This window comes from Notolepis coatsorum (assembly GCF_963971535.1).
Source record: "Notolepis coatsorum genome assembly, chromosome: 3".
Taxonomy (NCBI): Eukaryota; Metazoa; Chordata; class Actinopteri; order Aulopiformes; family Paralepididae; genus Notolepis; species Notolepis coatsorum.
The window spans coordinates 155733787-155756268 of record NC_140167.1 but is presented as its reverse complement, the minus strand read 5'-3'; the positions used below and the strand labels follow the sequence as shown (position 1 = coordinate 155756268).

Here is a 22482-nt window from a genome sequence, read left to right as displayed (position 1 = left end):
CCTAAAACATGCTCTTGTATTGATCACAGTGTCGTATTTTACCGAACCTAAAACATGCTTTTGGTAACGATCGCAGCTTCGTGAAACGACCCCCCCCCCCCCCCCCCCCCCCCCCCTTGATGATTTTGTGAAGAAACATCTATATATGGTATATGATTTGGAAATAATATAGGTTTCAGGCGAGCAACCCGAACGATTTGCGCATATGCATATAACACGTCATATCTCACTATCTAGAAACGAGACTGGATTATTTTGAACGGGGCAATGTTTAGCGTGGAATAGCACACAAACTAAAGTATGTAGAAATGAACTGGTTTGTCAATGTTGGACTATAAATGGTGCCTGTCAAATGAGCCTATGAGCCTATTATCTCCATAGCTATAATATAGAATATACGATGGGTCCGCAAACATCGTGAACATTTTCAATAACGCTGGCACCAGGCAGTACAGATGGAAAAACAGTGTGGCGCTCAATGAGTTAAAGGGTTACAATTATAAAATTAATTGAATATGTGGTGGTTATGATTAGGGCTGGAGTTGAATAAAAGCTTCATGAAAGAAAAAGTGGTAAATTATTTCAACATAATATTTTTATGGCGTTTTTGAAGAGGACAATTTAGTCCCCTAATGGTAAGAGTGAGTATTTTTTTCAATCTGATATTACAAAAAAACAAAAAATCCATAAACATCTGTGTTGTTGCTAATCATTGACATATGCTAGGGTGACCAAACGTCCTCTTTTGCCCGGACATGTCCTCTTTTCACGCCCTGTCCGGGGCGTCCGGGGGGGGTTTATAAATTCATGGGAATGTCCGGGGTTTCATTGTTTTTCAGTTTCAGTTTCAGTTTCACGGCCCTTTGCGAGCATCTGAAGGCTCGGGGCTGCATTTCTCGCAGAACATATAATTATATGTATATATAACCGAATTAAAGCGCTATTCGTTGCCGTTCGAATGCCATCTGAATCGTCGAAATCCGTGCCTCGGTTCTCGAGTTACATGCCGATATGTCAGGCGTGCAACTTTTTACATGGCGCACGAGATTATCACTCCCGGAGAAGCATACAGCTGCAGAGCCGCAGAGCCAGCGGCGCTCTCAGGGCCGCGCGCTGACGGCCCGCTGTGAGGGCCGCTCAGCAGCGCCACCCACCCAATGGCTGAATTGCCAATGGCTGAATTGGAGTATTGCACTGTGCGGGCACAGCTGCGAGATCCGCGCGGGGCCAGACTCGAGGGAGTAAATTAACTATACTTTTGCTCACACAATATCTTGAATGAATGCGTTTATTTATTTCGAACATAAATTGAAAATAAATAATAATAAAAAACAAGTAATAAACAGATTAGAAAACAAACAAGCAGGAGTATAGAATGAAGTGTAAACGTATGTATTCCTACCCCCTTGATTGATTGATTGATTGATTGATTGATTGATTGAAAACTTTATTAACAGATTGCAGAATGGTACAATACAGTACGGCTCAATACACACAATTGTTAAGGGGATGCAGACCAGAGAAAGACTTTCATCTTGTTTACATCAGGGTCCCCCATTTTCAATTCATCATAACATATGACATACATGACATAAAGATAGACAGTATTCAGTATACCTTCACACTCTATTATCTTATGCAACTCATATTCACTCCACAAACTGAAATATACATACATTGTTGAATGAACAGCCTGTTTCTTGAAGTTAGACTCTCCTCTAATTTGTAACCCCCCTCTCTATAACAGAATTTTTGGATGTTACCCGGGAGTGAATTGTTTCGTGCTTTAAACATGATTTGTGCAGTCTTAAATTCAGCCAGGTCCCAGAGTTTCATGGCATGTGATTTAAAAAAGAGTGTGTTTGTGTGTTCCAGATATCCTACCTTATTGATAATCAAATCAAAATCAAATGTATTTGTAAGGCCCGACAACACACGTTAATGTCCCTTCAGGCCCATGTCCCTTCAGGCTATGGATTTGCGGTGTTTTCCAGCTTATACAAAAAATATATATATTATTTTGGAATATTGCAACTATACTACACAAAAACGTGAGTACACAAGTTCAACTCATGTTCAGCCCTATGTTACTCATTAGCACTAAAAGTGATTTTTCTTTATTGTGTACGAAACTTCAGAATGTTATCTTTCAAAAGAGACCAGGCTTATGCATGTGCTATAAGCATAAAGTATAAACATAAGCTTTGCAAAAAAAGTATGCAGTCCTCAAGTTCAAGTAAAACAAAATTGCCACTTTTCTGGGCGCATGTTATGTGGTTAAATTTGGGATATTGCAACCACTGCAGAAAAATGTGAGTACACAAGGTCACGTTCAACTCAAGTTCAGACCTATATGCTACTCTATTTCATTAGCACTAAAAGTGATTTTCCTTTTTTGCATTAGTAACTTCAGAATGTTATCTTTCAAAAGAGACCAGGCTTATGCATGTGCTATAAGCATAATGTATAAAGATAAGCTTTGCAAAAAAGTATGCAGTCCTCAAGTTCAAGTATAAAAAAAAGGCCACTTTTCTGGGTGCATGTTTCCAATAAAGGCATCTTTGAGTAAACTTTGAGTAGAGATTCAAGATTCAAGAGGTTTATTCATCACATACAGTACAGTACACAAGACATAGTGAAATGAAGGTGGCCATGCCCACTTCGATTGTGCAAAGTATCATTAAGTAGCTCGAGGCTGGGGCCAGCATGTCCTCTTTTTTGGAAATCAAAATATGGTCACCCTAACATATGCTAGCCTGTTTTTTTTTTTACAATAATTTGTGATGCCATCACAAACACTGGCATTTAAAGGGTACAAATTCAAAAATTCCGTCTTTCCTTCTTTCTAACAAACATTTTCCTGGTGGGGGAAAACCCCCCCCTTAAAAAGTGGCCTACTGGGGGCTATTATTTCGCACTATATTTCCTGGCCTGAATGATTTCCCCAGTCCGGCCCTGGTTAAAAGCCTCCAATGCTTATTAGTGCATGTGCGTTTGAACGTTTGCATGTTTCAACCACCTCCTATAATAGTGGGGGTCTCTGACACCGTTATTTTGGGGGTCGCAGCCTGAAAACGTTGGGAACCTCTGCCCTAGAGGAAGAAGCCTATTGATTTTGGTGACCCCATGACATTTCCTCTAGCACCACCATCAGGCTAAATTTTACATTTTCAAATTAGTTTATCTCCTAGTTGGTCATACAGTCATGACACTGGTATCCAGAGATGTGTCTACTCATGCAACTTTGCCATAAGGACCTATGAAGTCCACCATATTGGAGTTTCAACCATCTTGAATTATTGGGAAAATGATTGGCATTAAATTATATGATATTTGCAGGTAAGATTCATTATAATTCTGAACTAGTGAAATTGCATATTGACGGTGAAGAAATTATTAAAGTTACATTAACAAGATTTCTAGTGTTGTCTGCTAATGCTTGTCTTGTTGTGTATAACTGTGTCTTGTCTGCTAATGCTTATGTCTTGTTGTGTATAACTGTCTTGTCTGCTAATGCTTATGTCTTGTTGTGTATAACTGTGTCTTGTCTGCTAATGCTTATGTCTTGTGTATAACTGTGTCTTGTCTGCTAATGCTTATGTCTTGTTGTGTCCTTGCTTGCATACTTTTAACATGGCAGTTCATTCGTGGTTTTTAGAGTAAGCAAGGCTGAGTGTAAGTTCCTATATTGCGTTCATAAGCAATCATCGAATGCCTCTTGCCCAGTCACAATGCGTAGGTGAAGACACACGTCATATAATGTTATGATGTAGGAGGAGATGGACATGTGGCTTTTTGTGCCGTCTACCTCATCCTTGGAGCAACCTCGACCTCAACCTCAACCCCAGCCTCAACATCAACCCCAGGCTCACTCTTGCCATCTTCTGCTGTTTGTTTCAGAGTTGTCTTGGCCATGGGGACTTTAGGAGAGAGCTTAGAGACAAGTGACCTGTGGCCGCAGGCAAAGTCCTATGTACACATGGTTTACTGGATAGTCAACTACCAGCCTGGCATCACTACCCAGCCACCAAACTGTGAGTTAATCTCCAACATACACCCTCTGGTGGGCCATAATATTGCAGGTCCCCACAAAATGTCATATTTAAACAATAGCATGTACAACAGTGCTGTATATATACTGCATATTTATATTGTGCATGTTGTGCAATGTTCCTCTTCCCTCTTCAGGTTCTGTTGATGCCAACACCTTTGGCATTTATTGTGACACAGGCTTGAATTGGCCGCAGTTTGCTCAAGTAACAGCCCATGGTCTGCTGACACTTCCAAACAAACCAGACTTTCTGATCAGGTAATTTTCAGATCATAAACAAGATGTGAAGCCTGTGGCTCTAATAGCACAAATATACTGTTGTTTTTGTTTTATTGCCCACTTTGAAATGAATCCCACTCGCTTGAGGGTGAGAGAGATTCCAGAATTAGAACCTATTATTGGCTTTGAAATGTTTGTCATCTCATCTAATTTGAAAGATGGGAGTCAACAAGAAACTAAATTGGTTGAGCAGAGGGCACACAAGGGGAATTTAATTAATTGTCCTCTTTTTTTTTTTCTAAATCAATACAATGTGGTAATTCACCTTCTTCACTTTGCCACCATTTTTACTTTCTTAGATTGCTAGGAATACATTTTAATGAACTGATGACTAATTCACTTTTTCAAAACATGAAAACCACAGTGGTGAAAAACAATCTGTTTTTAATTAATTAGTTATTCTGATAGTGTATTCTGCCTGATGTTTTGACTATTTCGATTCTTGAAATGCCATTTCGAGGACTTCTGCATCTGTCTCCCCCATTGCGTCAACATTGTCCAACATTGTCCAATTGTCCAACATTGTCCATATTATGGCGTTGAAGGCGAATCGTTGCGGCACCTGTACTGTGTTTTTTTTTTTTTTTTTTTTTTTATATATATATATGTGTTTTTGTAGATTTGTATTGGTTCGTACTACCGGGCAGTCCTGTAGAGAGAGAGGGAGAGGAGGAAATGGGAGACAGAGCAGGGGAAGACATTTGGCAAAGGACGCCGGGTCCGGGAATCGAACCCGGACCCGGCGACGCAGCACGTTACATGGTGTGCTACTAGAGCGCCCCTGTGTTTACACATTGATAAGACAACTTGCTCACACTTCACTTGTGAAGCAAACTGTAAGCTACCCCAAGATGGCTGTGATCCTTCTGGGGTCATTGATACAGGGTATTTTGATGAAGCCACATGTTTATTTAATGAATAGATGTGTTTTGTTAAAGGATGATTTGGGTTATTTTCAACCTAGACCCCATCTTCCTATCACCACCTACCGATTGATGCTGAGCAAAAATGTCATTGGTCCTGGTTGGATTGGAATTGCAGCCGGAGTGAATACATCGAAAACAAAACACACGTCCCCTTGCTAATCAGAATTAGGTCGACGTATGTAAATGTAATCATTAAAGTTAGAGTTGTCATTTTATAGAACCAAATAAACAGCTTAATCGGACTCTTTGCCTTAATTACAGTAAGTTCAATAGTCACATTATTGTAAACGTTGCCAGTATTAGTGATGATACCAAAGTGTGATTTTTTTTTTCTTTTCTTTTTTCCTCTCTCCTCTCCACAGCTGTGTCAAAGCTACAGTGAATCTCTTGCAGCATGTCTATGGAGATATCTACAAGTATTTGGCAGCATCGCTTCTCAACCAAGAAATCACAGATGGTGGCGAAGCTCTCTCAGCCCACCTGGTAAACCTGGTGAATAGGCTGGATGGCTATGTTCAGAAAATCACCACCCTCAGTGACAGTGACCTCTCCAATGATAACCTCATGCTCCCCCTCACCTACAACCTGTTGCAGTCCACGGGCCTGACGCCCCTGATACCGCTGCTTTCCGGTGAGGGTCCCCTCAATATCTCCACGCTGGTTGATGTCGCCGTGAAACTAGCCAGACACAACCGGCACATCTTCAACCTCAACGAGACGGACCCCTTACTGCCCGAACTGGAGTCCTTGATGAAGAAGCTTCTCTCCTTGGACTTGACCTTGCCTCTGTCTTTTAGCATGGGACAAACCCTGATCACGTACTCTCTCTCTCTCCGCCCGGAGGAAATGGCACATCTAATTGAGGCCATCCGTCCCTTCACCAACCTGACCTCAGCAGGGATTGTAGAGTCCATTCTTCATGCCATGGAGCTGCTGAAAAATGTGACGAATGCAACCAATGGTGACCCGACGCACATCATTCTGGCGTACCTTCGCCAGCTGCAAGAGTTCCTGGCTAGTGCTCTCAGGCTGCGGAGAATTGATCAGCTCTGGCTACCCAATGGGCAGCTGAGCACAGCCCAAGTCACTGACCTCTACCTGGTTGCCATGGACCTTCTGACGCTTTTCACCCCCGAAGGCCTTCAGAATCTCAATCAGGCCGGGCCAGATGCTGCCCAACAGATTGTAATAAAGAAAATGTTGGCCATCCTCCCTTATGAAGTCCAGCAGCTTGCCTTTGGTCTCATCCAGGATTTGCAAACAGTGATTAACCAAATGTCACACTGTACAGCACAGGGCCAGAACTGTGTGGCGGGAGTCACAGAAATATTCACATTTCTGGAGCAGATTGTAAAGTTGGTGCAAGAAGCCAAAGGTAATTTCACCATCACCATAGCTCCAACACTCAAACCTTTCCTGCAGAACGAGGAAGCCCTGCACATGACAGCCACCCTGGTCACCCTTAGCCTCACCCAGAGGGATGCTGCTTATCTCAAAACATTCAACCAGACTCTCTATTTCCTGAAGTTGGTCCTGGCAAGACCAAACATCACTGTGTCTGATGTCCTGGCTGCCTTGAGGGAATCAGACCTCACTCTGGATGAGCTGGAGGCCATCTCAGCTCTGGTTGGAGCTTCTGATATAAATGAGCTAATGGTTTCTATCGTGGACATCATCAATGTCCGCCAGTGTTTTATGCCACCGCAGTCCCCAGTCATACCAGCCCAGTGTGTGATGGGCCTGGTCACTGGCATCACTGGTTTCCTCACAAATATACCTGCTCTTCAAGACCAGGTGGCCATCCTCTCCCCAATCCCATTGATTGTCAATAAAACCATCTCTAATCTTGTAAAACTGGACTTTTCTGATCCACACCGGTCAACCATACAGGTCCTCAACAGCACCCTGGCCAGCGTCAAGCTGGGCCTCCAACTCAACCACCTGAACAGTTCTGAGATCATGAATGAAATCAGCGTGGTCGAGGGCCTGATAAAACTAGCTGCCAATATGCAACCCTTTAACCTCATCAATGCCACCCTGATGGAGGACCCATTACATGCTCAGAAGGTCTACCTGGAGATTGCAGAGTGGTACCTGGAGAAGCTGGAGAACGTCACGAGCACCAGTGCCTTCGCAGATCTTCTTGATTTCTTTTACAGTGTGACAGAAATGCAAGTGGCTATGCAGCTGACACAGCTCGACTATTCTTTATATGTTAGTGAAAAGGTTGAGCAACTGCTCACAAACCTCCATTACCCCATAGACGGGACAGGGGTTAGTATGATCGGGCAGACAGCCGTCGCGATTCTCCGGGGTCAGGTGGAGATTCAGTTGGACAATCTGAAGGGCTATTGGCAGGGCATAGGTATTCCATCACCCGTCAACAACACTGAGTTATATGTCATTGAATACCAAATCAACCAATACTTGGACCTCATAGTTAACTGGATGAGAGACCCCAGTGTCACCTCGGTCCTAACCAGCACACTCCAGTGGGGCAGCCCTTCCATGAACATCTCCACTCCAGGGAGGGATATTCACCGGCTGCTAATGACCATGGCTCACGTCCTCACTCCTGAGCAGCAGACCTATCTGTCTGCCATCGGCCACATCACCGAGGCCCTGACCAGTGCCCTCATGGCCGCAGAGCAGCCAGGTGGCTTGCAGAGTGTCCGTTTCTCCAACGCCATCTTAGAAGCAGCCCAGATTATGATGAAGAGCCTGACTGCGGTGACGGGACCCATACCGTCAACTACCCAAGAGAAAGTCCTGGGGATTCTGCAGGACTCGCTCCGACTCATTGTCAACCCACAGCTGGGCGACACTGCGTCACGTAACATTACGCTGGACATCCTCAAGACAGCTGAGGCTCTCGTCCAAGAGACAATACCCGAGGTGGCTGCCCATTACCTACTGGCTGGAATCCAAGTGGCAACCACATATTTGGAGACTGTCTCCATGTCCGGCGGACCAGACAAATGGAATGAGATGTGAGTGAAGGTTGCATGTTTAGTTTCTCACTGGATGAAAAGGACACATTTGACACCTACTTTCACAAGATAGTAACACTCACTATTGAATATTATAGAGTCTTTGCACGGAATGTTATGCCTGTTAGTAACCACTTTCAAAAGAAAATGCCTAATTTATGTGCAGTGGTAAAGTAGGTAGAACACTGGAAAATCATGTTATTACTGTTCTACTGTGACCTGTTTACAAGATCCAGTAATCAAACACCAAATCATTATGTTTTTGTTGATATATTTCTCAGATATCAACACATAGCAACTGTTGCCTCTGCCATGTGCAAAACAATGGTTGCTATGTTACAGGCAGCCATGCAGGAAGAAGGATAATTACACAAACATTCTGTGCATGGCCTCTATTGTCTGTTTAAAAACATTTGCTTTTAAAATAGTTACATTTTAGAGGATATATTCCCCATGCACCTGTACCTGTGCTAATATTGCACAATTAGCATGTTAGGGCTTTTCAGAATTAAACCTTTCATTTAACGCTTACAACCTAATGCTAATGATGATGATGTCTCTTGTTTCTCCCAAGCATCTTCAAAGAGATGGAACTGATCCAGAGCCTCCTGCCCCCAAACTGCACGGCCCAGGCCTACATCTCTACCATCATTCACATCACTCAATTCATCTTTGAGTCCGGCCTCCTGCGCCCAAACAGCACAGCCCAGAACTACATCTCAACCATCAGGGACATCACTCAATTCATCTTTGAGTCCAACCTCCTGCCCCCAAACATCACAGCCCAGGCCTACTTCTCTACCATCAGTGAGATCACTCAATTGATCTTTGAGTCCGGTCTCCTGCCCCCAAACATCACGGCCCAGGACTACATTTCAACTATCAGGGACATTACTCAATTAATTTATGAGTCTGGTCTCCTGCCCCCAAACATCATGGCCCAGGCCTACATCTCTAACATTATTAACATCAGTCAATTCATATTTGAGTCCAGCCTCCTGCCCCCAAACACCACAGCCCAGGCCTACATCTCTACCATCAGTGACATCACTAACTTCATCCTGGAGTCCAACCTCCTGCCCCCAAACATCACGGCCCAGGCCTACATCTCTACCATCAGGGACATCATTCACTTCATCCTGGAGTCCAACCTCCTGACCCCAAACATCACGGCCCAGGCCTACATCTCTACCATCACTAACATCACTAACTTCATGCTGGAGTCTGGCCTCCTGCCTTCAATCAACATGGCCCAGGCCTACATCTCTACCATCATTAACATCACTCAATTCATATTTGAGTCCGGCCTCCTGCCCCCAAACATCACGGCCCAGGCCTACATCTCTACCATCAGGGACATCACTCAGTTCATCTTTGAGTCCGTCCTCCTGCCCCCAAACATCACGGCCCAGGCCTACTTCTCTACCATCAGGGACATCATTCAAGTAATCTTTGAGTCTGGCCTCCTGACCCCAAACATCACGGCCCAGGCCTACATCTCTACCATCAGTGACATCACTCACTTCATCCTGGAGTCCAACCTCCTGCCCCAAATCAACACAGCCCAGGACTACATCTCAACCATCATTAACATCACTCAATTAATCTTTGAGTCTGGCCTCCTGCCCCAAAGCAACATGGCCCAGGCTTACATCTCTACCATCAAAGACATCATTCAAGTAATCTTTGAGTCTGGCCTCCTGACCCCAAACATCACGGCCCAGGCCTACATCTCTACCATCGGTGACATCACTAACTTCATCCTGGAGTCCAACCTCCTGCCCCTAATCAACACAACCCAGGCCTACATCTCTACCATCGGTGACATCATTAACTTAATCCTGGAGACCAGCCAAGGCAAGTCAGCTTCTTAGTAGGTGTGCAACATGTACTGTCCTAATGCACAGTGATGTAGTGGAGATGGCCATGGGCATTTCATTCTATAATCTGTCACCAGACAGTCTACACACCATTGGTTCTCAAAGTGGGGTCAGAGGGGGTTCTTGAGGGGGTTCCAGGGGGGTCTCCATAGAAAATGGGGAGTAGTTAAATGTTTACCAATGTATACAAATGACTGATTCTGATTCATAGGTTTCACTCTCTCCATGGTTATCCCCCCACCTACAGTATAGACGGTTATGGAAGTCTGAACTAAATCATATCTAACGACTACAGTATGTTCTCAGACAGGGGTCCCTGGGACAGAAACGATCACACGGCTGTCCACGGTTTGTTACATATCCATTTGGGGTCCTTGACATGCAAAGGTTCGAAAAACCAATGGTCTACGCACTTTAGACCAACACAGCATGGTAGGTGACCTGCATGCCATAGACTCTGGATTCCATAGACTCTGGATGCCATACGTTATATTTTATAAAGGAGAGTCTTTGGCCCACCCCTTAGTATTCTCTTCCTTATTGAGACAGTAGGAAGGCTGAAAGGGAGAGAAGGTTCTGTTATGATTCAAAGCCAGGCAAGCTACATGTGGTTCCAGGGAAGGGGCCTTAAAGGGGACCACCACTCAAATTCAACACGTGAATAATGTTATTTCCATGGCCTAAGACAGTTCAATTAATACTTGTGAACATGAGCTACTCTCTCCAAAAGCCAGAAACCAGAGAAGGAAGAATCAAACTAATCAAGTATAAAGTCTGGAGCTTCTCCGTTGACAATGGATGGGAGACTGATTTTGTGGACCCACAGGACATTTGTTTTCTTTCTCTTTTTTCTTTAATATCCAAATGTTTTATTCTATAATAGTGGTCATAGTTCTGAAACAGGAAATGTACCTATGAACTCTCAGTGTCATCTATACAATCTTTCCCAATTCATTGTCCATGGAGCAGCTTCAGACTTTATACTTGACATCACAAGTTTCGTTTTTGTATTTGGGAGAGAGTTGCTCATTTTCACTAATATTTCTGTGCTGTCTTAGACCAGAGGAATAACATGTATGCATTTTTAAATTGAGTGTAGTTTCCCTTTAACCACCATTTCTGGACACATTTGGGCATACTTTTGCCAGAAAACAACTCTCTTACTCATTTAACAATTCCTCTGAAAATATAAAAAATCATGGCACAGTATTGCCAAATGGACTGTAAAATGCCATGCACATCACTGTCACTATTGGCCCCCAGCTCGAGTTTTCAAGAGAAAGAAAAAAGTAAAATCCTTGGAATAACAAATCAATGTTATTTAGTAGTGCTCATTGATGCCAGTTGAATGACTTAATGAGAGGTTAGGTATATTCATGGGCAAAGTCACCTTTATAAACTGGGGGTTTCTTTGATTACAGGAAATGTGGCAGGCCTCACTAGTCAGGTAAGTCATTATAATTATACACCAGATAATTCCTGCAGGAATCGTCATGTGTGGTTGGGGTGCTTGACATGTTTTAATAGGTTGACGGATGTTCGATATTGGCTTTTTTACCGATATCCGATATACCGATGCATAATTTCAGGTAATTAACATTACATATCTCTTGTCCTGGAATTAACACAACATAATGCATACTTTTGACAATACATTTTTTAAACCGATACCGATCATTTCCGATATTACATTTGAATGCCAATATCAGCCGATAATATCGGTAGGCCGATAATATGGGACATCCCTAGTTGGTGGTGATGATGGTGTGGGTGATGGTAGTGAAGCAGGAGGGCTGGTGTTGGTAAGGGGTGTTGGTGTTGGAGCAGGAGGGCTGGTGTTGGTAAGGCGTGGTGGTGGTGATGGTAGTGGAGCAGGAGGGCTGGTGTTGGTAAGGCGTGGTGGTGGTGATGGTAGTGGAGCAGGAGGGCTGGTGTTGGTAAGGGGTGGTGGTGTTGGTGATGGTAGTGGAGCAGGAGGGCTGGTGTTGGTAAGGGGTGGTGGTGTTGGTGATGGTAGTGGAGCAGGAGGGCTGGTGTTGGTAATGGGTGGTGGTGTTGGTGTTGGTAGTGGAGCAGGAGGGCTGGTGTTGGTAAGGGGTGGTGGTGTTGGTGATAGTAGTGGAGCAGGAGGGCTGGTGTTGGTAAGGGGTGGTGGTGTTGGTGATAGTAATGGAGCAGGAGGGCTGGTGTTGGTAAGGGGTGGTGGTGTTGGTGATGGTAGTGGAGCAGGAGGGCTGGTGTTGGTAAGGGGTGTTGGTGATGGTAGTGGAGCAGGAGGGCTGGTGTTGGTAAGGGGTGGTGGTGTTGGTGTTGGTGATGGTAGTGGAGCAGGAGGGCTGGTGTTGGTAAGGGGTGGTGGTGTTGGTGATGGTAGTGGAGCAGGAGGGCTGGTGTTGGTAAGGGGTGGTGGTGTTGGTGATGGTAGTGGAGCAGTAGGGCTGGTGTTGGTAAGGGGTGGTGGTGTTGGTGATGGTAGTGGAGCAAGGAGGGCTGGTGTTGGTAAGGGGTGGTGGTGTTGGTGTGGATGGGACTGCTCGATTTGAGGTATTACCTGCGTATGTTGTGCCAAAACTGTGGGAGGAGTTGAGGTAAAGAAATCTGACCATGGGCAACCACGCTAGGCTGAGATATGTTCAAACAGCCGTTACTTGTAAAAGATTTAGAAGCAAAAACATGTGAGTGTGCAAGTTATGCATCACAACATATATGTCATGTTTATTAAAATAGCTAACTAGCTACCTCATTGTCTCAGCAATCTTTACCAATAGGTTTACATGAGGGGCACTAGCGTAACGTTAGCTCCCATCATCAGTGCTACTGACCCAGTAGTGACAGGCCCACTGACAGCCCGTAAAACCGCAAGGAGTATGAAACGTTTATACATTCCTTATAAAAAAAATTCAGATTTGCACCAAAGTTGACACATGCTTATGCATTGTGCTGAGGAAGAGGTGTGCAAAGTGTGGTGTCATTCGGCCCTGTACAGGTCAGCCACGTGCCAAATTTTTATATTTAGAGAAATCTATGGGAAGAATAGAAATGTTGGCCTGACAGTGGTACTAATGCCAAGTTCAGACTACACCATTATAGCCCTGATTTGTGCTCGCCGACAGCTTTTTGGAGATCACAAGAAAAATCATGAGAAAAAATCCCAGATCAGACGCAACTCTGCCTTCGCTTGGCACGTGCACATAAACAGTATCCGGACCCTGTCGGGGACAAGCAATGAGCTACAGCCAATGAGAGGACAAGACAAGACAAGACAGGAGAGAGAGAGAGAGAGAGAGAGAGAGAGAGAGAGAGAGAGAGAGAGAGAGAGAGAGAGAGAGAGAGAGAGAGAGAGAGAGAGAGAGAGAGAGAGAGAGAGAGAGACCATTCTGCTGTGGTTGAGTTACCTTGGCTTTGAACTAGTGAGTGACCACAAACAGAATGAAGAAACTCTGAAAATGATGAAACTGTTCCGCTTGTTGCAATGTTCGATGACCCTGTCGTGTTATTCAAGTGTCTCTATTAGTTGTGTGATTCATGATTTTAGGGACATTTAAAAAATGGGATGGGCGGAGATCTGAGAAATAATCAGTGCATTAGTAGAGTTGGCGGTTGACACCTACAGGTCCCCCGTTTTCAATTCATCGTAACATTTATGACATACAAATATACAGTACTGTTACATCCAGACATTTATGACATACACGACATACAAATATACAGTACTGTTACATCCAGACATTTATGACATACAAGATATACAAACATACAGTACTGTTTATTTACAGAGTTTCTAAAAGAGAATATATACATTTGAGGGGGAAGAAACTGTACATTGAAGGGGGTTGGGTGGGTGGGGGGGGGGGGGGGGGGGGGGCATTTACCGGGGCCAGTTTCGAATTGCAGCCTCCCGTAGGTGCTCTTTGAGAGTGGTTTTCCTGATGAAGCCGGTCAGTTTGAGGTACTATCCGCATGTGCGGTGCGAAAACTGTGGGAGGAGGGGTGGTATATATTTGCACACAATACCGTATTGGGAGAACACCAACCCAAAGACATGAAATTAGATTTAATCTGATTAGACAGTAGCAATTGTAGTATATAATGTACAGGTGATTACATAAGTTAGCACTACTGAGTAATAGTGCTAATCAGATGTATCAGCGACTTCGGGTTATTGAGAAGCGCTTTATAAATTAAATAAATTATTATTATTATTATTATCTACAGAGTTGTAGTGTTGATACTGTATGTACAGTTGAACAGGTATGAAGCACATATACGTGTATCACTATGGTAGTAAGTCATACTGACCAGCAGTGTAACTAGTAAGAGTAGGTAAGGGATATATATAGATATAGTATCTACAGATATGTAAAAAGGATTATATGCAGGTATGTACAGACAGATGTGGATAGATATATATACGGTAAGAATAAATATATACATTTTATATACAGCATCAAGTTATATGGCTTATATGCAGGTGTATAAGTAGATATATAGAAGGATTATATGCATACAGATATGGATATATATATAAAAAAAATGCAGTAAATATATATAGAGTTATATGGGTAGACTAGTATGAGGTAGGTAGTTATGATTATTATTATTATTATTATTATTATTATTATTATTATTATTATTATTATTATTATTATTATTATTATTATTATTATTATTATTATTATTATTATTATTATTATTATTATTATTATTATTATGACGGGGGCTGTCATCATGGTACAGAGTTCAGGGAGATGATGGCTGAGGGAAAGAACCTCTTCCTGAGTCTGCTTGACTTGGAGCAGAGTTTCCTGTTTTATTGCAACACATCTAAGAAGGGAGATCCCCCCTTGAATGGCCCTTCTAAGGTTTCTCTCCTCCACACTGCCTGTGGTGCATTTTTTCCTATTGCTAGGTCTTAGTGAGTTTTTCCTTACCTTCGTGTGGGGTATGTCTGGGAGTGTTGCATTTATTTTGCATTTATTATACATTTTTGGACTTTATGGTGTTTTTGTTTTGTTCTTAACTTATTGTGATGTTTCTTCTTTACTTGTTTAAAGAAGACGTGTCCGGCCCATGGGGACATTAACGTGTGTTGTCGGGCCTTACAAATACATTTTATTTGATTTTATTTGATTTAGCGCCTCGCGAAGGGGAGGAGGGAAAACAGTTCATGATTGGGGTGATAGGTGCCCTTGAGAATGCTGCATGTCTTCCTCAGACACATTTGCCCCACAAGAGGAGACACCTTTTGTCTCCTCTTGTGGGGCAAGATACATGTTGGTGGAATTTTAGGTTTATCAGGGAAGGTGAAACGCTTCAAGCATGCACCAGTACATAGCTGTACATACTGTAGAAGACAGAATACAGGTTTAGGCTGACACTTGGGTTACAGCCTCTAGACGACAATGCTTCTCTTGCCAGGATTGGAAGGAATTTAGCACTCGTTATCTCTAGCAGTCAGACAACATGCCATCACCATCTTACCTAGACTGCATACCCTGTGGCTTCACAGCAGTACATACCTTACATATAATTCACCAGAACATTTACATCTTCTTCTTCTTTTGGCTTCTCCCCTCAGGGGTTGCCACAGCGGATCATCCGTTTCCATCTGTTCCTGTCCTCTGCGTCGTCCTCCGTCATGCCTGCTGCCCGCATGTCCTCCTTCACAGTGTCCATAAACCTCCTATTGGGCCTTCCCCTCCTCCTCTTTCCAGACAGCTCCATCTCCAGCATCCTCCTCCCGATGTACCCCACCTCACTCCTCCGCACATGTCCAAACCATCTCAGTCTTGCCTCTCTCACTTTCTGCCCGAACTGCTCAACATGGGCCGTTCCTCTGATGTAGGCATTTTTTTTCCCAACCTTGTTACTCCCAGAGAGAACCTTAGCATCTTCATCTCTGCCACCCCCAGCTCCGCCACCTGCTTGTTGTTCAGTGCCACCGTTTCTAGACCATACAGCATAGCTGGTCTCACTACCCTGCTGTAGACCTTTCCCTTAACTCTTGCTGGTACCCTTCTATCGCAGATAACCCTTGTCATCCTTCCCCATCCGCACCACCCGGCCTGCACTCTCTTCTTCACCTCCCTACCACAGTCCCCATTACTTTGGACAGTTGACCCCAAGTATTTAAACTCGTCCACTTTTGGTACCTCTACTCCTTGCATCATCACCACCCCTCTGTCTTCCTTCCCATTCACACACATGTACTCAGTCTTGCCTCTGCTCACTTTCATCCCTCTTCTCTCCAGTGCATGCCTCCACTTCTCCAGGTTCTCTTCCACCTTCTTCTCTTCACCAGAACATTTACATGACTTTTACAAATTCATCAGAGCACTGTACTGTTCACACGACACAACTTTCTGTCTCATATTCGGGGATGTTGAAGTCCCTGACGACGAGTCTGTCTGGTCTCCAAACTATGTTTTTTGTCAAGAATGCAAGGTTTTAGCGGTTTATCTTTTACTCTGAGAGAATGAGCTGTCTTTCTTTCCTTGTCCGGGCCTTATTTTCCCCACACTACACCCACTGTGTCAGATATCATTCTCACTCTCTCCACTCATTATTCTCCTTCATATTCTCAACGTGCATATTCAGAATATGAAACTCTTATCCAGTTCAGGTGATAAATATAGCATTGAAGTTTGTGGAATGATTTGTAGACAACAACGCCACTCTCCTTTTCATAGACTGTATAGTAGGTTATTTCCCAGATCTCCACCCATCCCCTTTTTAAAATGTCTCTAAAATCACGAGTGAATGAATGACTAATAGAGACACTCTAATAACACTACAGGGTCAACGGACATTGCAATAGGCTAACAAATTATTTTCTTGTTCTCATTCAGACGAGACAAGAGTTTCTTCATTCTGTTCATGGTCTACTTACTAGTCAAAGTAACTCGTGCCATGGTCTCTCTCTCTCTTTTCTTGTGCTCTCATTGGCTGTAGCTCATTGCCTGTCCCCGATAGGGTTTAGCCTGCTTGATGTCGGGCATCTGCGATGCATCAGTGAGCTTCCCGGCTCGCGTCTTCACACATTGCACTCGAGCACAGATGTGCACACGCCGAGGGAACACAGATTTGCCTCTGATCTGGGGCTTTTTGTCAGCGATCTCCAAAGAACGAAGAGTGGAAGATCAGGGCTATAATGATGTCTGAACTTGGCTTTAGCAGCATCTCTACACCTTTAGCCTCATTGAGAATGCAACAATCTATGAATATGCAAACAACAAGATAGCTTATATTCTTTGAAGGCATGTCAATACCTACTCAGCTTTCTGTGTAGCTGAAGCTAAATGTGTCAAGTTACCACATATTGGACAATGATAGGTTTGACCTATTAGGGACATCATCACATGCAACTCAGATTTCAGGGAAGTACAAAGAAGCTCTCCGTCTCCAGGGTGAGAATGTGAAAGGTTCTGCACAAACAATCTGCATAATCAACTTTATGCCTCCAAGAGGAGCTAAAGGGGACATGTTTTAGTTATTTTCAAACCGCAGCAGCTAAATTTAATGATGTGTACACATATAAGCCGCGCTGGACTATAAGCCGCAGGTGTTTTAATGTTTAATTACCATATGTAATTAGCATTGGGACACAATACTGTCGGACAAATAACAAGAATTAACTCATTTACAAGTTGTATTAAGTTTAGCAAATAAGGGAACAGATAAATAACATTTCAATGCAGTCAAAAAAGCAATATTTCGATTTTTACATTTTCGGGTTTGGTCACGTCGAGTCACATATAAGCCGCACCGTTATATAAGCCGCAGGGTCGAAAAATGGGAAAAAAAGGCGCGGCTTATAGTCCGAAAATTACGGTATATATATATTTTCTTTTTTGATCATTCCATTTGTGCTTAATGTCTGAAGGAGTCAACTGAAGTCTTCTTGTCCTCTGCGAAAACATGCAATTGGTCCACTGATGGATACATCTTGATATTTGTCTAGTCAGTGGGTCTCATTCCTGAACGAAGTTACAACAAAAAATTTCGTCTTAGCCAGATTTCGGCTCATTTAAGACATATTAGGGCTGGGAGTGGGAGTCCCCAAATTTCACAGATCAGATTTGATTGTTGAAATCTCATGATTGATTGACTAATTAAAAATGTCATTATAACTTGACAGACTGTGTTCTCATAGTGATTCCTTCACGTCAACGCTACAGGCCTCCTTGGAATTAATTACTTAATCATAATTAAAATAAATATGACAATATTTGTACGATAAGAAATTACGCATTTGATGTCGGAAAAATAAATAATATGGATTCATCTGATCACAGGGCAGCTGCTTAACCATATCTGAACCAGCTATTTTGGACAAATGTATAATTACTTTAATTACTCAGATATTCAAACACAATTATGCAATTATTGTGAAATGATTGAAAATAATAATTATTTAATGCCTTCTGTGGAATTTGTATTTCTTATTTGTTACACATCTGTTTTAATGATTAATTATATACATTTGAAAGAATGCAGGTCAACATGCAATGTATCCCATTGATTGGTATACAATGGGACAGACATTTGTTTGATTGATTGATTGAAAACTTACTAACAGATTGCAGAATGGGTACAGTACAGTACAGCTCAATTACATAAGGGGATGCAGACCAGAGAAAGAATTTCGTCTTGTTTACATCAGGGTCCCCCATTTTCAATTCATCATAACATATATGACACACACAACACAGATAGACAGTACTGCTATATCTATACATTTATGACATACCAGATTTGCAAATACAGTACTGTTTGTGATACAAAAAGAGTCCAGAAAAGAGAGTACATTTGACGTAGAAAGGAGCCTTATAAGGAGCTCTGGAGGCGTTGTTTTGTATGCAAATGATCTGAACGGGAACGTGCTTTCGAGTTTAAGACAGAATGCCATTCTCCAAGCAGATATCAGATCATATAATTTGTGCGACCTTTTCAGCCACTTAAGACATATTACCAGCACGTTCAGGACTCAGAGTGAACTTGTCATTGATTATGTCTCAGTGGTTCCAAGATAAGTCTTCCAGAATATATCTTTGAAAAATTTTCGGGAATGAGACCCAGTGTGTTTATTAGACGGGTGAAATCCTCTTTCAGTGCCTATGTGCCCGTTTTCTTAGGCAGTTAGCCTCACTGGTATGCGCGCCATTAGCGTTAGCCACACTTCTAGGCCTCTTTGCTTTAGGAAAGAATAAAAAAATTTTAATAATAATAATATAATTGTTATAAAGAGGTTGCCAGTCGACTACGGCTCCTTTCGATCGATTAGTCGACTATTCGACTAATCGAGGTCAGCCCTACACTATTAACATACAAATATTTTTATAATAATAATAATATGACCATAAACGGAAGCAGAAACAAAACACGTGTGACTTTATTCATTTCACCGGATCAATAAAATGTCTCATGGAAAGTGAAGACTTTATTCCTGATTCTATATAAACCTCAGTAAAGTAGAGGATGAGCCTCTTTCAACAGACCCGTCATTGCAGAAAGTATGTACATGAACGTACACTGTAAGAAAAAAAGCTGCAAGAAAATGGTAAATGTCTGGCATCAATGGTTGCCAAATACTTACTGTCAAATTACAGTAAAATCAAATACATTTACAGATTACAACCTTTATTTAATGGTTAATATTTTGATAAAAGGTAATTTACTGTATTTTTATGGAATTTACACTTAAAGTAGAAAAACAAAAGTAATCTGTAAAATAATACAGTGAATTTCCTGTGAAAAAAACTTTAATTTTTTACAGTGTACACACACCCACACACACTTTTATTTGTCTTTCTTTCAGATGGGAAACATCCTGAACGCTCTCTTGCAGCTCATCACAGGAGACCCTGGCTTTGCGGTAAACATTCCCTCTATGGAGGTCTTCACTGGCCTGGGCCCTGTACTGGAGCAGATGGTGACCGCACAAGCCAGCCAACACACCTGGCACAGGTGAGCTCAGAGGGTCACATAGAGGACCGTCGGTAGTGTGATAGGAAAGGGTTAACCTTCTGTAGTGTGTTGCAGTGAAAGGGTTAACTTGCTGCTGTGTGGCAGTGAAAGGGTTAACCTTCGGTGTATTGTCGCAGTGAAAGGATTAACCTGCTGTTGTGTGGCAGTGAAAGGGTTAAGCAGGCCCCTGTGGATGAAGAGTGTTTTAATTGTTTATCTGCCAGTTCCATACTTATAGCCTATAATATGGATGAAATATTAGCTCCAGCTCACATTTGTTTTGTTTTCTTGGAGCAGTACTAAATGTCACATAGCCTACCTGAAATGAAGTTGATTCTACTCACTGAGTTTATATTAGCTTTGAAATATGGTTAAACTCTTTTCTCACACATTCAAAGGCGAGGAAACTTAGAGGAACACACCAGCATTGTGGGAAATGTGCTTACCATCTTCTCCAGAGAAGATAGATACCAAGAAGATAGATACTGGTCTGTAATAGATACCAATTTACAGACCAGCTAGCCTTGCTGTTGGCCAAAAACACCTCTCCCGGAGTTTTAAGCTAGGCTATTGGCAGTGGTGCGTTGGTCATGGGACGGGGTTGCACGGCGTTCAACCAGGTCTGTGAGCTGGAGCACGCAGGAGCACGCACAGTAGCGCACACACATGCACGGATGTGCACGTGCGTGCACACAAGAATGTTCTGCACTCAACTCATGCGCCAACTCGCCAAGTACCCACCTGGCTACTTTGCATAACAATAGCTCAGGTCATCAGGTGTGTTCAAATACGCCCTCAGATACATTCACACAAAACTTGTTAATGTGTTACATTCCATTCCTAGAGGCAATTAGGCATCGTCTTTATTCTGTGCGCACGCGAGGGAACATTTATGCATGTGACGTCATTAAAACACAGTGCAACCAGAAATCACCAACACACCACTGGCTATTGGTCCGTATCCACTTCCATGCATTTGTGCTAAACTAGGCTAGCTTGCAGCCTGATAGCTTTCCATTGAACGCACAGAGAGGAAATTGGTATCTATCTACTTGTCTGACTCTGGAGAAGACAGTAGGTACATTGACATTAATTTCCCATGTTGGTGTGATCCTTTCAAATGTAGCTGCGTTTGCCTTCCAATACATCCCTGGGCATGTATTTATCAAGCATCTTAATGTAGGAATGTTGATTTGAGATCAGATCGACTCACAAGTCATAGCGAGGGTGTATAATATGATCATGTGACTAGAGCAGTGATCCTACATCATTTGAAGTGTGATAAATGGGGCCACTGATCTAATCTTTTCTGGCAGGTTTGGGAAGATGTTAGAGGCCCTACTGTCAGCCTTCCATGGGACACCTCTTTGGGACCATATCCCCCCTGTTGCTGCTCTGATCGAGAAGGTGTTGGGAGCCCAGGTCAACAGCGGCATGGCTGAGAATGGTGAGTGTGGCGCCAACTTTTCAAACACTGGTGAACAACTATTGTCTTCTTTATTAAGTGGCTAATCCACAATGAGCATGATCTTTGGGACATTATGAATTCAAGTACCGGTGTACCGCCCACTACATCTAGGTCATCACTATTGTTGTGAGATAACAGAATAAAAGCCGCCCATCTGTTAAAACATAATTTATTTTATGTAATGCTGGGAATTCATAATAATCAAATCAATGTCATACATTCAGTCACTGCTGACAGAATAAGTCCCCTCACTTTTGAAGGCCTACTGCACTTTTAGAACATTTTCAAAATTAATCCAGAACCATGGTCTAAATATCAAAGTTAAATTGTTGTTGGACTGCATTTTTATACCTCTAAAATATACCCAGCTATTTGTCCGCTTCTGTGACTAATACACCAGCACTCTCTACCACACATTCTTGTTGCTTACCATTAATATTAATTCCCCCACAAAGTACCTCCACGTCACAAGCCAGTGGCTCGTCTCTACTCAGTCTAGTATAGTCATATTTTCTTTCTTTTTTTTAATGATTTATTTAACCTCTTGAGCCCTAGCCCTATTTTCAGAAGATCTGCCTAAAAATACATTGAGGTTGGTTGGTTGACCTGTCTACATGTTCAGGTGTAACCCGATGTTTACCTTCTCACTTAAAACAAAAAAAGGTTCCATTCCTCTCTTTCTGCTGTACAGTCCTTGTCCTGAGTGTACATATCTGTTCAATTGACTGTATGTCCAAAACAATATCTATATATTTATTTTGTGGTGTATTCGCTGTAGTCTATATTCAACAGACCTATATTTTGACTACTTATACGTAGCTATGTGCAATATGTATATTGTTTACATTCAACAGACCTATATTTTGACTACTTATATGTAGATATGTGCAATACGTCTGGCATATATGTGTACAGTTTGACC

At 42.6% G+C, this 22482-nt stretch overlaps 1 protein-coding gene across 1 annotated transcript in view; it reads left to right on the top strand.

The window, feature by feature from the left end:
* The window catches only part of LOC311225398 (uncharacterized protein), a gene marked incomplete at its 3' end in the record, with an annotated part of 134380 nt that overhangs the window by 96363 nt on the left and 15535 nt on the right, over window positions 1-22482 (top strand). Inside the window, exons 17-23 of the mRNA XM_084310661.1 lie at window positions 3901-4034; window positions 4189-4309; window positions 5619-8246; window positions 8821-10103; window positions 11548-11573; window positions 19944-20092; window positions 21409-21539. Of these exons, the coding sequence (XP_084166787.1) occupies window positions 3901-4034; window positions 4189-4309; window positions 5619-8246; window positions 8821-10103; window positions 11548-11573; window positions 19944-20092; window positions 21409-21539 (4472 nt within the window). The remainder of the gene's footprint in view (window positions 1-3900; window positions 4035-4188; window positions 4310-5618; window positions 8247-8820; window positions 10104-11547; window positions 11574-19943; window positions 20093-21408; window positions 21540-22482) is intronic.